At 41.2% G+C, this 16,378-nt stretch overlaps 1 protein-coding gene across 4 annotated transcripts in view; it reads left to right on the top strand.

Annotated features, from left to right (window-relative positions):
• Positions 1-16,378, top strand: part of LOC149313198 (cGMP-dependent protein kinase 2-like) — a 72,634-nt gene that overhangs the window by 16,504 nt on the left and 39,752 nt on the right. For all 4 annotated transcript variants that reach the window (XM_089526253.1, XM_089526256.1, XM_089526255.1 and 1 more), the window contains 2 exons: positions 6,432-6,598; positions 12,605-12,718. In XM_089526253.1, the coding sequence (XP_089382379.1) occupies positions 6,432-6,598; positions 12,605-12,718 (281 nt within the window). The remainder of the gene's footprint in view (positions 1-6,431; positions 6,599-12,604; positions 12,719-16,378) is intronic.

The following is a 16,378-nucleotide window of genomic DNA, read 5'->3' on the forward strand; positions in this document are numbered from 1 at the left end:
GGTTTTTTTCATCATTAACTTTTGCCACCTTGACTGCACTCTGGTGTTGCTTTACCACACATATCTGGGCTTCATCTGTAAAATATTGGCTGTGTGTGTGTGTGTAAGAGCTGCTGCATGTTTCACTTCTTCCTCAGAATTTTCACAAACAGTGGCATCACTATGGTTGCTGTTACCCAGTGCAAGTGTCCAGAAAGGGCTGCTGGAGGAGGGCAGTGAACCATCTGGCCAGATCTGGAATGGAAGGCACCGCACCCCCCACAAGCAGCTGATGATGGTGAGGGGGGTAAGGCAGCCTCCAGGCAGCCCATTCCAAGTCTGGCATAGCTGTTGGATGAGCTAGAAAGTGAGGCAACACCCTTTCTCATTCACCCAGCAGCCATGACAGTCTCACCAGGTGTACCAGCCTACCTGGTGTAAACACCTTGTGGGATGTCACCTAGTGAAGTTGTACCTCCAAAACCCCACTAGTGCTGTCCCTGTTCACAAAGGCACATAGGAAACTCCAAAGCATGTAAGGAGTTGTCTTGGATCATGCTGGCATACTGCCCATCCCAACAGGTCATGTCTTTTCCAGGATCAAAACAGCATGTCCTCATATAAGCAAAAGCAGAGTACTTTTGAATGGACATTGGACTAGGACCTGCTAGATGCAAAACCTATGTCCTTCAACTCAGTCACTATTTCCCTTGCACATCCTTGACCCTGGTGTATACATATATTACCTTGACTTAAGCAACAGTGATTTACAGCAGCGATACAAATCTCTGGGTTGTAAACAACAGCTTTTATATGTGGCTGATGAAACATGATTGTGGAGTCAGGAGAATGGGCAATTTGCCCTATTTGTGGGGCTTAAAGAGCAGGTACAGCCAGGCATGTGAAGCCACTCCATCACAGAGAAAAGACCTGTAAAAGTGCTGGTACAATAGCATTCCCTTTAAAAAAATTGTTGAATTCCTCATAAGATTGCATCTGAAGTCTAATCTGCACTGCAGAAATAATGTGGTTTGACATTGCTTTAATTAGCTAAATGGTTCACTGAGCCATTGAGCCGTGGCTCAATGCTATGAAATTCTGGGATTGGTAGTCATGTGAGATATGTAGCCTTTTCTGTCAGAGAGCTTTGGTGCTATTACAAATGACAAATCCTAGGATTTCATGAAATGGAGCCATGACAGTTAAAGCAGTGTCAAGCTGCATTATTCATGCAGTGCAGATTAGACCTGAGTTGGCTCTGTGCCTATGCTTGATTTTTGCGTGTATTCAGGCAATCCACGAAGGCTTTATCTATATCTGTGTCCCTAAAGCCTTAAGCTTTTTTAATCATTATTATTTTGGGCAGTGTCCCAATAAATTATCTCTATAAGTTACCCAGCTGGTATAGCCCTCTTGAAAGGACTGGCATTTCAGGGATTTTTTTCTCCACAGTGTGAGAACTATCACTGTAGTGTGGGTCCCAAAGTGCAGGGGGGAAAAACCCCATGTCCCATGCTTGGGTCTCTTTTTAACACCATGGAATCATTGTTTTAAAACTGGGCCAAATGCTGACCTACATATAGCTTCTGGCACAGCCTTGGTGGAATGAGGAAGAGATACTCTTGAGCAGCTTCCACGTCATGAAGGAAATTTAAGGAAAAATCTTAAATTCCACAGTTTGTCATAGAAACTTTGTGTTAAACTGACCAAGAGACAATCTTAGATATTACTACACTATTTAGAATCTAATATCTTGCCTTTGAAGGCTGATTTTTTATTTCCCTTTTAGCTCCCCTGCCCTCTCTCCTTTTCCTTCTTCTATGGCTGAGATCCCACACATGAAGGTAAAACTATCTAACTTTACAGTCACAGAGTTATGTGACAATTGTATACTACTGAACTGCAACACTGTATGTGCAAACAAATGTGAAATGCACAATTGTAGTACACATTGTAACATGCAATGGCACTGCATGATATGGACAAAATGTCCAATTGTTTTTGTAGGGGAACTTACACAGGCTTAAGGCACTATCAGGATGCCAGCCTATATTTTGCTTTCTTATGGTGTTTTAAATATACATCAGAACCCTACTGGGCAAAAATAAAGATTAGAAATGAATCTGTATAGATCACATAACTGTTGAAAACAAAACTCGCTCACCATTTCATGTAAAGCCATTTCAGATAGATGCCATCCTATTTTGAAAGTGAGGTAGCCTGAATTGGTCCCTAAGAGAGCACAGCTAGTTTTGAAATGGTCAAACTCTGGGGAAATGTTTTAATATTGGGCCTAATTTGATATGCCTTAGGTAAGAACCATTTATGCAGGGTAATGGTATGGGTTAGTCTGTGCCAATGAAATTTGTTTCCAAGTGAACATTGTGACCTATTTCCAGTGCAGCTTGCTAGGGAGCACCTAACTGTTTTCCATTCCAACCTGCAAATTACTATGCATCTGATCTTATTTTCTGCAACCTTTCCTCATTGCCATCTTTCATTTTCAGGTTTGCTGTACAGGTAATAAAGGAAATAAATCAAGCTGCTAAGCGGGAAGTGATCATTCACTCTTACTGTGTCCTCTAGAGATCTTACTGTGAAGGCTGGTTCTCTGAGACAGTTTTACTGTGTTTTATGAATCCATGAGTAAAAAGACCTTGGAGGTTTCCAGAGTGCTGCGCTGAGATTTGTTTCATTAGACAGAGCAGCTTGCAAGTGATAATGTTATCTGGAAATCCAGGGGGAAAGGGTGCCCTTCAAGTCAGGCATGGGTTCAGATTTGCCTGTTTGCAAATGAATGTGTGTGTTTTAAAAAAACTACCAAATGTGGTGCTTTGTAGAGCATGACTGGTGAGCATGGCCACATGGAGCAGGAATTTATGGCATTCCTGGGCAGGAGAAGCCAAAATCATCAGGAGGCTTGAAGACCTTTCTTTTGAGGAATGGTTTTGTTGCTTTGGTGTATCATAGAACATGAGAATCTTACAGTTGGAAGGGGCCATAAGGGCCATACAGGAACACACAACTACATCACTAGTGAAAGATACCCATCCAACTGTTGTTAAAAAGACATCCAAAGAAAAAGAGTCCACTGCCACCAGCCAGTCTATCCCACTATTTAACAGCTTTTGCAGTAAAGAAATTGTTCCTAATGTTTATGTGGAATTTATTTTCTTGTAATTTGGATCCATTAGTGTGTACTCTAGTCTCTAGAGCAGCAAAAAACAAACTCAGTCCATTTTCTATGTGACATCCCTTCACATATTTAAAGATAGTTTTTGTGCCACTTATCAGTCTCTTATCCAAGCTAAACATATATAACTCCATAAGCTGTTCCTTGTATAGGGCTTGGTTTCTAGATAGCTTCCCCTTTTCTAGATAGATGTCTTGAATGGTGGTATCCAGAACTGGACACAATATTTTTGGTGAGGTCTGACCAAAGCAGAATAGATGGAACTAACTGCTTCCTTTGATTTGGACACTGAACTTAGTTTAAGGGAGGAGACATTTCTGTGAAAATGCTAATTTTATGAAAGCAGTCATAAAAGCAGTCATTTTATGAAAGCAGCATTGCTGATGTATCCAAATATGCCTGTAGTCTTAGTGGTCCTTTAAGATGGAACCATGCATCCTGGCCAAAATTTCCACAATTCATAAATGCTGCAGCAGCCCTGTTTCTACCTAGGGTACTTTCGGATACATGCAATTGCCCCGTTTTAACTATGACATATTTTTAGGACTCCTTTCATAGCTTTAGAGTGGCAATACACATTCTCCTATGTCTGGATGCATCCTTACTCCACTTTCTTTTCCAAGAATCTCATGATGGGTAGAAGGTGGTATTATATATTTTCATAAAAATTACATTACACCTTTTCGATAATGTAATCTCCCACTTTTCTTTAAAAGTATAATGCTGTTTTTCAGCTTTCTTAAAAATTATGGCCACGGTAGTTTATTTTTATTTCTTACATTTCATTTTATTTCCCACTGGATAGTTCTAGGATATTTGGTCTTCTTTACCAAGTCCTTCTGGCATCGTATTTTGAGTTATACTGCAGTTCTGGCATTAGCTTTGCTTCACAGATTTGGCCTCTTGTCTTAATTAGAACAGCAATATAGATTTCAGAAATTAGGTTCTAGGAATATGTGATGCTGTATTCAAAGGGATCATTTTGATGATAGCTGCTGTGAATTGCTGCAGTGCTTTCTACATGCTGATATCACTCTGTGGAAGAATCTCCTGCTGTTACACAGTATGGGTACTTGTTTTCCTGTCCCTCTGAGGATTAATAGTAGCTTTAGGGCAAGGATGGGCAGCAGGTAGATTAGATTCTACTGGGACATCTATTTGTAATTTCTAAGTACTAATTATTTAACAAGAGTGACACATTACTGCCTGCCACCCTACTTCATATTATGGTGCTTCAGGAGAGAAGGCTTGCAGGCAAACCAGGAATAGATTTTTCTGTGAAAGGCTGGTGTCTGCATCACACAATTACAGTAGTTTGATACCACTTCAGCTTCCGTGGTTCATCCTATGGAATCCTAGGATTTGTAATTTGTTGAGAGACTTAGAATTCTTTGTTGCACCTCTCTTTAATTATTGAATTAGGCTTGAGCTCTTTGGTAGAAATATAAGCAACACACACACACGCACACACACACACACACACACTCTCCAGACATCTATAGGATGGTGCACTGGCTGAGAGAGAGATCTCAAAGCTCTGTAAGTGTATATGGCTATACTCTGTTAATGAAAATAAATTTCTAGACTGAAATATTCTCAGACAAATCCTTCCTCTTAATTCTTAATGTATGTCAGACCTTTGCTTTCAGTTTTCTGGAAGTTGAAGTTCAAAATGTATGTTTTCTGAATGTTTTAGTTCAAGCCTCCTTTCTTCATCTAAGTTTTGTACTAAGCTTTGGGATCTAGAAGAGGCAAAGAAGATCTCAAAAGACTGAATATGAGGAAATCAAGACTTATGGGTAGCAAATTAGACTGGGGAATGTCTTGTGGGAAAGGGCTAGGTGTCCCTCTTTGGCCAGATCAGATTCAGAAATCTCTCCAGTCACTTTACAGCACAATTCCATCAACATAGGATATAGGTCCCATGGAATTCAGTGGACCTTATTCCCAGGTAAATCGGTAAAATACTGCAGGATTAAAATAAAAAATGAGGAACTTGTTTAACTTGCTACGTGCTATTTAAACTGTTGCATTAATGGAGTGCCATCTCTTCCATGAATTTCCATCCATTTGCCTTGTATGTGCTTGTCAAAATAACCACATAACACCGATATGGGAGAAAGGCCACAACTTTATTAAACCATTGGTAGGGTTGGCACAAAGCATAAGGTCAGGATCTGTGCAATCAAACAACCACCCTGTTGTTTGATTATCCAAAGCCGGGTCCCTACCCGGTGCTTGGGATGACCTAGGGGCTAAGGAACACCGCTTGAGCGCAAACCATGCCTTGCGTTCCCCAATTCACAAAGCCCCTAGTCACCGGGAGGCGCACCTGCGTTCTGGCCCCCGCAATGGCCAGACGCCTTCGCTCATCGCCCCCGGGTACCTTGTGACTCCCAAACCAGAACTCCATAGCCCTGGTACCACCAACGTTCAGATCCTGGCCTATGCTGCCGAACAGTTGTGACAAAAAACCACCTGAAACAGCGGTGGGCGGGCGGGAGAAGCTCGAGGCTAGCTCCCTTCCAAGCTTGGCTCCGCTCTCCTCGGAGCCAAGCGCCGACTGAGGAGGAGAGGCCTCCGAGCAGCAATATATACTGCTCGGCCCCTCCCCTCTGCGTCCTTTGCGGGGCCCCGCCCCCAAGGCCGAGCCCACCAATGGGCAGCCTTGGAGGACCGGAAGCCCCGCACCAACAAGCCCGGCTCCCAGAGCGACCCCGGGCCGGAAGGGCCGCCCCTTCCGGCCCCACCGGCCAATCAGGAGCCGAGGCAAGCCCCAGAGCACTCTGGGGCTTGTAGTTTTTGCCGCGCTGCAGCGGCAAAGCAGTCTGCCCCGCGATCGGGGCGACTGCATTTTGTGGGAGATCAGTTGGTTGCATACAGGACAAAGAAGTATGTAACTTCTTTGAATTGGAGGGGAGCATACAGTGCTTTGAGGGGAAGGAGCCTTCTTTGGCTATGGCACTGATGCCATATCTGCTGTTGCTACTGCCAAAATGCTTCATGCCATCCTTACGCTGGAGATCTGCTGCCATTTAGAATAGACCAATCTAAGCTAGCTGGGCATGTGGTTTACCCTGATACAAGTCACCTTCCTATGCACTGAACACTTCAGTTTCCAAATAAAAGAATAAATTACTTTCATGGATACTAGTCTGTGAATACCACAATGAAGAAATACTATTAATCTTTCTGTTGCAAATGAATCTGACTTTGCCTTTCTCTCTTTCTCTGTCTCCTCTCTGTTGTTGAATACAAGTGAGAAAAAGCTCATTACAGAGGCTCTGAGCAGAAACCAATTTCTGAAGAGGCTGGATCTGCAACAGATCAGAGATATGGTAGAATGTATGTATGGAAGAACATACCAGCAGGGGAGCTATATAATCAAACAAGGGGAACCTGGCAACCATATATTTGTACTGGCAGGTCAGTAACCATTTAAGTTCATCAGTTAATTAACCAAGGGTAGGAATGGGACACAGATAAGCCTTACTTTTCATATGTTACTGTTTGATCAGCTGTACCGAGATCTAACCATCTTATTCATTCCACCCAGAGCCTTCTTTCCTGAAGTAGCCAGCCAGCCAGAGATGCTTCTTTGTAGTCTACAAACAGGGATGCAACAGCCCTTTCCTCGTATCTTCCTCCCTGCCCACTTCATTCCACTGTCCTACCAACTGCATGCTGCCCCCAAACATGTTGTTCTATTTAGCAATCATGGCAAATCATTTCTGTTTTATAGGTGCACCTACTGTTATTTATGACTATATGGAAAGTAATGCAACAGTCACAGTAATATAGGTATACGTGTGTATATATGTGTGTATATAAGTATATATAAGTATGTGAGCCAGCATGATTTAATTGTCTGAGTGTTGGGCTGGGATGCTGGAGAATAGAGTTCAAATCCCTGCTCAGCCATGGACACCCACTAGGGGACCTTGGGCAAGTCACACTCAGCCTCAGAGGAGGGGAGAGGAAAACCCCTTCTGAACAAATCCTGCTAAGAAAACCCTATGGTAGATTTCCTTAGGGTTGTCATAAGTCAGAAACAACTCCAAGGCACACAACAACACAACAACACTCTTCTTACCACTTTGATCCACCACAATGGCACTATTAGATAAGCTATTGCAATTATAGTTTATCTCCCTGTCTTTGAATGCTGCTTCCAGATATGCTCACACACAGAATATGAGGCAGCTGCAACTTTTTGTTTGTCCCAGCATTTGATAGCTCTGTCATGCAGCCTTACCCATGAACTTTCTGGCAGACTTCTGTCTCAGAATTTGGAGCAACCTTAGAAGCAGTATATTCAAATTATAGGAAAAGAGATTCCACCTAAACATTAGGGAGAACTTCCTGACAGTACGAGTTGTTTGACAGTGGAACATGCTGCCTTGCAGTGGTGTCGCTACGGTTGGTGTTATCCGGTGCGGTAACTCCCATGTGCATATGATATTGTACTTTAAAGATCATTTTAATTTTGCCAGTTATGTCACAATCATTACCATTGATGATATATGAGAATTATTATTTGTGAGTAAATTAGTACAAAAAACATTACTAAGGATTCTGTATGGGTGCAGCATGGGAGGAGGTCAAGGGGGGGTGCACCCCCCCTTGACCTCCTCCCATGCTGCACCCATACAGAATCCTTAGTAATGTTTTTTGTACTAATTTACTCACAAATAATAATTCTCATATATCATCGATGGTAATGATTGTGACATAACTGGCAAAATTAAAATGATCTTTAAAGTACAGTATCATATGCACAGAATAAATGTGTTTACATATACCTGTGATTAAAGTGAAAATTGGTAAAATGTGATGTTTTTAAATAAATTATTTTTTTAAAAAATTAAATATTATATCTTGAAATTTGAAAGTTTAAAAAAAAAAACAACTTGGGGCCTTTCCTCCCACTGACCCTCACCCCACTCACACCATCTCTTCAGCATTTTAAAGAGATACAGGTAAATGGCACAGCCTGTTTATGCCAAAATACAGATGTTTGAGGAGCATAGTGTCACCCCCCTTAGGGTGTCATCTGGCGTTGTCTGCACTCCCAGCACCTCCCAGTGATGCCACTGCTGCCTTGGATTGTGGTGGGTCTCTTTCTTTGGAGATTTTTAAACAGAAGTTGGATAGCCATCTGTTGAGAGTGCTTTGATTGTGTATTTCTGCATGGCAGGGAGTTAGATTGGATGGCCCTTGGGGTCTCTTACAACTCCAGTTAGAGCATTCCCAGCAGGTGGCTGTCCAGCTTCTTTCTGAAAACCTCCAGCAAAAGTGCCAGCACTTCCGTAGACAATTAGTTTCATTTCCAAACTGCTCTTACCATTGAGAAGTTCTTCCTAATATTTAATCTAAATATACCCTCCTCCAACTTAAAACCATTAGACTTGGCTCGACCCTCTGGGGCAGCAGAGAACAAACCTGCCCCCTTCTCTCTGTAACAGCCCTTTCGATATTTATAGAGTGGAATCATGCCACCCCTCAGTTTTCATGTCACTATGCTTAGCTCCCTCAACCTTTCCTTGCATGTTTTGTTCTCCATACCTCTTATCATCTTTGGTCCAAAACACGCTGCAGAAATAATCCAGTTTGAGAATGCTTTAACTTCCTTGGCTCAATGCTAGGGGATTCTAGGAACTGTAGTTTTGTGAGACATCTTGACTTCTTTGTCAGAGAGCTCTGGTGCCACAATAAACTACAAATCCCACTATTCCCTAGCACTGATCCAGGGCAGTTAAAGTGGTCTCAAACTGGATTATTTCTGCAGTGTATTTTGGATGTTTGATGCCCTTCTCTGAACTCATTCCAGCATAATGATAATGAACTGGTAGGCTTTTAAACACCTAATGAATAACTGGAATGAGTTACTTATAGAAAACAAATGTCTAAGCTCTGCTTGCTTCACACCTCTTTGGATGTTAAAATCAGGTGCGCATTGCCTGTGTGTCCACACACACTCACTTTCTGTACAAATGGCAAGGCATGTGATTCAATAGTCACGAATGCTACCATTATGTTTAATTTGACCCCAGTGCACTTAACTGCCATCATTCTAGTAAAGTCAATACTGAATTGAGTTACTTCTAATTAAGCAACCAAAATCAATACTAGAGAGGAAATGGCTCATGGAAATTTGGCGTTAAGTGCCAAGGTGTCCTTTCCTCCCCTAAACGTGTCCATCCTTCATTTCCAATGACCCCATCCAACGCTACAACAATAATGTTACCTTTAGCTAAACAGCTATTTTGTGGACGGCTTGCTGTGAAATATCCACGCTAAGGAAAAATATTCAAATGGGGGAAGCAATTACCCAGAATGAAAAAAAAGTTGCCATTTTAAGATGTTTCTTACACATGAAATATCACATTTAGTTGAAGCCAAATAAGATTTAGAATAGAGGAAAGGGTAAAGTATTGTTAACACTAATGAAATCCATTTTTCAATGGCTATAAAACCTTGTAAAAGAACTTGCCCTCAGGCAGAATCCTCATGTAATGTACCATGCTGTATATATTGAAAATTGAGTTTAAACCTCATATAAGAGCGTTGATCTATAGCGTGTATGATCTTAACTCCCTGCTCTCAGCCAGAGGAAGAGAGATGTTGGATCAGGAATTACCAGTTAGATCTCTGGGTGACAAAGGTTGTTTTTGTTTGTTTAAATTGTTTACCAATAGAAGAAGAAAAAAGTAAAGAAGGGGGAAAGACTCTTTCCCATCCTAAATTATAGCATGGCAATTATAGGCTCACCTTAGAATGGCCATATTAAAGGCACACAACAACAACAAATGAAGAAAGCTAGGGCTGGGGGATTAAACACAAATAGATTTAGTGAACTCTCTTCAGTTCTTGTTTGCTGATAATTGACACCAAGTCAGCTTTGACTTATGGTGATCCCTTGAATGAGAAACCTCCAAGAGACCTTGTTATTAACAGTCCTGCTAAGAACTTGCAAACTTGGGTCCATAGCTTCCTTGATAATGTCATCTGTCTGTAATCCAGTCTTCTTCTTTTCCTACTTCCTTCCACTTTGCTGAGCAATGAGTCATGTTATCTCATTCTGTGTCCAAAGTACAATAGCTTCTAGAGAGAATTCAGTCTTGATTTGCTCTAGGATTCATTTCTTTGTCTTTTGGTCAGGTCTTGTACTTGAAAGCTCAGCTCAGACCGTAATTCAATATCTAGCTTTTGTCTCTCTCACTGCTTGGTGACTCTTGGGATTTTAGTAATAAACAAAGTAGTTCTTGCAAGCCTGGAATTTGCCCCAAATTGCTCTGAACAGCAAGAGCTAGTCTACATAGAAGTTAAAAATACTGTAAAAATGTGCTATATGCTTGCAGTGGGCCTTCACGACATGTTTAACTTTGGTTGACACTTAAGTCAAACGTATTGTGAAGTTTCCTTGGCAAGATTTATTCGGAAGGGAGTTGCCATTGATTTTGTCTGAGGCTGAGAGAGTGTGACTTGCCCAAGGTTACCCAATGGGGTTCCATAGTTGACAGGGAGTCAAAGTCTGGTCTCCCAGAGGTCTTGTCCAACACTTGAGCCACTACACCACACTGAATGTCATATAAACTATTAGGTGTTTACAAAATAACTTGGTTTTTAAATACAAGATGAAATATCAGATGATCTGCCGTTAAAATGTCCCAGTTTCTCTTCCCTCGTTCCTACTTTCCCCCTTTGTCCTCAACATATTTCCATTGCCATAAACTAAGTTCATTCAACTCCACAATGGGGAGAGGAGAGAAGGAGGCAGAATCTTGCTCTTTTCAGCAGATTCAGTTGAAAGCAAACTGCTGCAGCATCTCCCAGTACTGTGCTCTACCTTATGAGCAACTTTCTCCATCTTGGCCTCACTCTGATGGTGCTTGGTCAATGTGTTCTGGTTTTCATCTGCAAAATGATACAATGTATGCTATACATGCATGGTTCTTGTGAAATTCGTCAAGATGAGGGATGTTGATCCTACTGGAAACCAGCCAGAACAACAGCCAGGTGGTACATGATGCTTCCTTTTATTCTACCAAGACTTTGAAATGAATGCTTTATCAAAGAATGTGCTTAAATTCTATTTTTATTGATAGTTGAAAATCAGTGTGAAGTGCATTTGTTCCACTAGATGTTTAGAGAATGAAGTTGAGATTAATGAGCAAGCTTAATTCATGGTGCTTGTTTTATGTGTGTCTGTGCTGTTTGTTTTACTGAGAGATCTACACAAGAAAGTGCTGTAGTTTGATGGATGCAAATAGCTTTTCCCTTTAAAAAAAGAGATGTGAGTTTTGGGTTTTCTTAAATACATTTTTGAACAGAATGTGGCTTATACTGCATGCCTAGGTAAGAAAACTTGTCCCCAGGCTGACTGAGTTGTACTCTGCTAACACATACAAACCTAGGCTTTTCCCATGCCCTCCAACATTTCAGAGATGAAAAGCAGAACACATGTGTCAACACAAATAAGAGTGTGGTCAAGATGGCAAAAGTTATTCATGAGGAAGAAAAGAAAAAAATATAATAGTCTGCAACAATTGCTTTTGCCTGAGCCTACTGGGAATGGCAAGACCCTTCTCCATCCTCTCTTCTTTCCAACCCTGTTGAGTCGAGTGAACTCAGTTGACACCAATGGAAGTAAATTGAGGACAAAGGGGGAAACTGGGGAGAAGGAAAGAGAAACTGGGACATTTTAAGAGCAGCTGAAAAAAAGTGGAACAGGGAATTAATCAAGACTATCCCTCAGTTTACTTCCAATGGTCCTGCCAGTTTCTGAAGCAGAAAAACTTCCCATCACCTGCAACTTTTTAAAATTACTTTTTAAAAAAATGGTAATATGTGGGCCTGAACTTGGGTTCTTTTGCATTATCAGACATGACATCTACCACTGGAACATGGTTTCTAGTTTGGGAAATCAATAGCAGATAAGGACCATAAATATATATATATATACTCCAAAGGTAACCCAGGTATCCTTCCTTCATTAAAATGACACATATCCTTAAGTAGAGCTTCTCTGAAAACAAGGAAGTAAACCCATCTATATATGTGAAGTCGAAAGCTTTCATGGCTGGCATCCATGGTTTTTTGTGAGTTTTTTGGGCTATGTGGCCATGTTCTAGAAGATTTTCTTCCTGACGTTTCTCCAGCATCTGTGGCTGGCATCTTCAGAGAATGCTTTGCCTGGAAAGCATTCTCATACAAATCACTCCTGCATTCCCAGGCTCACACAGTATATATACACCCAATTTTTCCAGGCAAAGCATTCTCTGAAGATGCCAGCCACAGATGCTGGCAAAATGTCAGGAAGAAAATCTTCTAGAACATGGCCACATAGCCCAAAAACTCACAAAAAACCACCTATATGTGTTTCTTCTGTATTAGAACTAAATATTTTTCTTGATGTTTTTAATCCTGCAGAGGGTAAGGTGGAAGTCTATCAGCAGAACAAACTCCTCTCATCAATTCCTGTATGGACAGCATTTGGGGAGTTGGCTATTTTGTACAACTGCACAAGGACAGCTTCGGTGAAAGGTGAGAATACTTATTCTTCCAAATGCTGAAAAAGGAGGGAAATAGTTAAGAGCAGTATTAATAATTAAGGCCACTCTTCACAGCAGCAGAGGTTTTGATGTTGAGATGGAAGGGAAAAACACTGCAGTAGTGTATGCTTTTAGGGAGTACTGTAAGTAAACCCCTCAGTTGTTAGATTATTTTTGGAAGCCACAGAGATCCCTGTCCATGGGTCAAGCTTCCACAAGAGTTGGAAGGAATATGCAAAAATATATGAAAAATGGTCTAACACCATGTTTTTCAAGTTGAGAAAACCTGATGAGAAGAATTTTGGACTGACTGAAGTCTGCACAGTTTGGGACTTGTTCTGCACAAAATTTGCATGTGATTGTTTTACACATAAAAAGCATTTTCTACTTGGGAATAAATATTTCTGCATGGAAATAATGCTTTCTATGCAGAAAACACTGTTTTCTGCACAAAACAACCACATGCAAATCTTGCACAGATGAGTCCCAAATTATGAATCACATTTGAAAGCTGTGTGGTTTTTAAAGGCTTTCTCTCCTTGGGAAGAAAATTGCTGGAATTATTCATTCCTACCTTCAGAAAGAAACTTAGGCCTGGTACAAACGGGTGCTTTGTGGTGTGCCAACAGCAATTTTAGGGCTTGAGAGCACACAGCAACCGCATGCTCCCGAATCCTAATACGTATGGGCGGCACCATCTTGTTGCAATGCCATCCATATGGTGCGGGCATGTGTGACATCTCAAATGGCGTGGAGCACAAGACATGTCACTGTGATGCCCCATGGCACAAATGGCGCCTTGGCGGCATTGTGGGAAGGAGCTCCATTTCAGAGCTCCTTTGGGGGCAGATCATTGCCATGGCCGTGCGGTTGCCATGGCAACAATCTGCAGGAGAAAGGGGTGGCCTCTGATCACCCCTTTCTTCTAATCTGTACCAGGCCAAAGTGAAGTATTATATAGTTTTTTGTGGGTATTTTTGAAGTATTATATACCTAGCTGATGCAAAGTCAGTATGCAACAGAACCAGTGGTGTCCCTAGGGTTGGTGTGTGTCACCCTGTGCAGTCACTCATGGTGTCACCCCCCCACCATTGACGTCCTCCCATGTTACACCATCCAGAATTCTTAGTAATGCTTTTTTTTTTTTTGCACTAATGTTACTCGTAAATCATAATTCCCATATACCACTGAATGTAATGCTAATAGTTATGACATAAAACAATTAACAAAATTAAAATTACACCTTCAAATTACAAAAGCATATTCACAGCCTAAATGTATTTACATATACCTTTGTCCTCCCACTGAGCCTCACCCCACTCCCACCATATCTTAAAGCATTTTAAAGAGATACAGATGAATGCCACAGCCTGTTTCTGCCAAAAGGTAGGTATTTGAGGAGCAGTGGTGTCACCCCTCCTTAAGGTGTCAACTGGTGCGGTTCGTCCCCACTCCCAGTGATGCCACTGGCTAAAACAACAAGGTAAGCTACAATAGAGTAGACAGGGAGACAGACAGAGAAAGGATTTGGCAGACAGGGACTAATTCTGTAGGTGTCGCACAGCACCCTGATTTTTAGCAATATGTAATGAAGGGCAGCCAGAGGCCTTGGAGGTTTTGTAAAGCAAGGTTGGGAAGCCCGTGATCTTCCAGATGTTTTTCAACTGCAATTCCTTCACCCTAAGCAAACATAGCCAATGCTGAGGAATGCTGGGAGCTACAGTCCAACAACTAGACATCCCTGTTGTAGAGGAACTGATTGGTAGACCAGGTACTGGACTCCTTGGCGAGTTGGATTCCATTCCTTTCAGCTGTTCTGAAGTCTCAACAGCTCCCAGTTTTTGAATGCCAACAGCTCTTCATGCCCATCAGATTCAAAATATATTCAGGAATGCAGCCCAGAATAATTTTTGCTAATCTCATACAAGAGGCAGTAGTACCATGCAGAGTAGTATATCTGAAGAAACCTTTCCTTTTCCATTTCCTTTTGTTTTCCACCGAATGCTCCCAGTTTGTCAGCTAGTTAGAGCTCCAGGCCATGTAAGAACAGGTTCCAGTGCATATGAATTTGCAGCTTTTGTTAGCAACATTGCTCTGTTTCCTAGGCACATCTCAAAGGTTGTTAAATCATGGAAAATTCAAAGGCTTCTGCTCATCTTTTAAAGGGGGCTTCTGTGTGGCTGGCCTCTAGTGCTAACAATGAAAAAAAGGCACTATTTAGTAATTCTGTCTCTTTTCCTACTTGACTGATTTTGGGGGGATAAGAAGAAAGAAATGATAGAAAGATACAAATAGAAAATGACATCACTCCCCCCTCCTGTAAACCACTGTGAGTGAGGCAGTGTGGTTTCACAATAAAATTCTCACCTGGAAGTATCCTGATTGCTGTGTTTTAGTCTCTCTACTTTTACTGATAGAGGTGGAGAAGGGAGAGTGTGATAACATTATGTGTAATGTCACAGTAGCTGTGATGAAGAGGAAGGATCACAGAGATACAAAATGGCAGTCGTTCAATATCTCATTTATGAAATCTAATTCTCCTGAGAATGACCACATGCTCTTACATCAGAAAGGGAATGTGTCAATTTCCCCCAAGGGAAAGCAGATGTATTCCAGATGCCAAGGGTCATCATTTCTGTGGCAATTGATATTCTCCATAGATAATTCATCAGCAGTCACAAGCCAGTCATTCCTTGTTGCTTGACATTGCTAATAAACTCCTCTAAAACAGTTTTATCAGCACATATAAGCATACTTAGATATATTTTGGGTCACCTGAGGTTTGGTGAAGGGTGAACACATGTAATAAAGAAGTCTTCTGATCAATAATAATGAATCCTATTTTGGGAGAAAGGCAAGATATAAAAAGATATAATAAAGAAATATTATCCATTCTATTTCTATTTCATTTCTTGTTTAAAAAGCATAGGAGGATGTACCAAGTAGCCATCTCATTTCTCTCCTTCACAGCAAAGCTGTGAGATTAATAAGGGAAAGGAATGAGGAGAGGTCAAAAGTCTTCCTGTGCCAAGCCCTAGAGCTTGGAAAAGTTACTTTGGGGGCTGTAATTCCTATAATGGCCATGCTAGCTGGGTGATATCTTAGTCCAAGAAGTAATTTTTCCAAGTATTGCCAAGTCCCAGTGCCCCTTGCAGTCTTGAATATCACTGTACCCTGAATCCAATTATTCCAGATAGAGTAGGCTTATGTATTTAATTAATTCGGTTGGTCTTAATTAATTAATTAATTAATTAATAAGTAGGTCTGCTCTACTTGGGAGTAACAACTTAATTTTTCTTTAGGCCTAATGATGCATAATAGTTATTTTGAGGAATATTCCCTATACTATTCCATAATATTTGTCAATAGGTAAACAAATAAGCCAGCATGCTGTAGTGGTTTGAGTGCTGAACTATGACTCTGGAGACCAGGGTTTGACCCTGCTGAGCCATGGAAACCCACTGGGTGACCTTCAGCAAGTCACATTCTCTCAGCTCCAGAGGAAGGCAAAAGCAAAAGATAAGATGCTATAAATCAGAAACAACTTGAAAGCATACAACAACAAACAATTGCAGAGGATGGCTGTGTTCAGAGTTAACAATTTGCTCCCACTATTTCATCTATTCACTTTGAAGGCTCTTAAAAATTATTG

This window comes from Sceloporus occidentalis, unplaced genomic scaffold, assembly GCF_023333645.1.
Source record: "Sceloporus occidentalis isolate IW3139 unplaced genomic scaffold, rSceOcc1.0.p SCAF_5, whole genome shotgun sequence".
Classification (NCBI taxonomy): domain Eukaryota; kingdom Metazoa; phylum Chordata; class Lepidosauria; order Squamata; family Phrynosomatidae; genus Sceloporus; species Sceloporus occidentalis.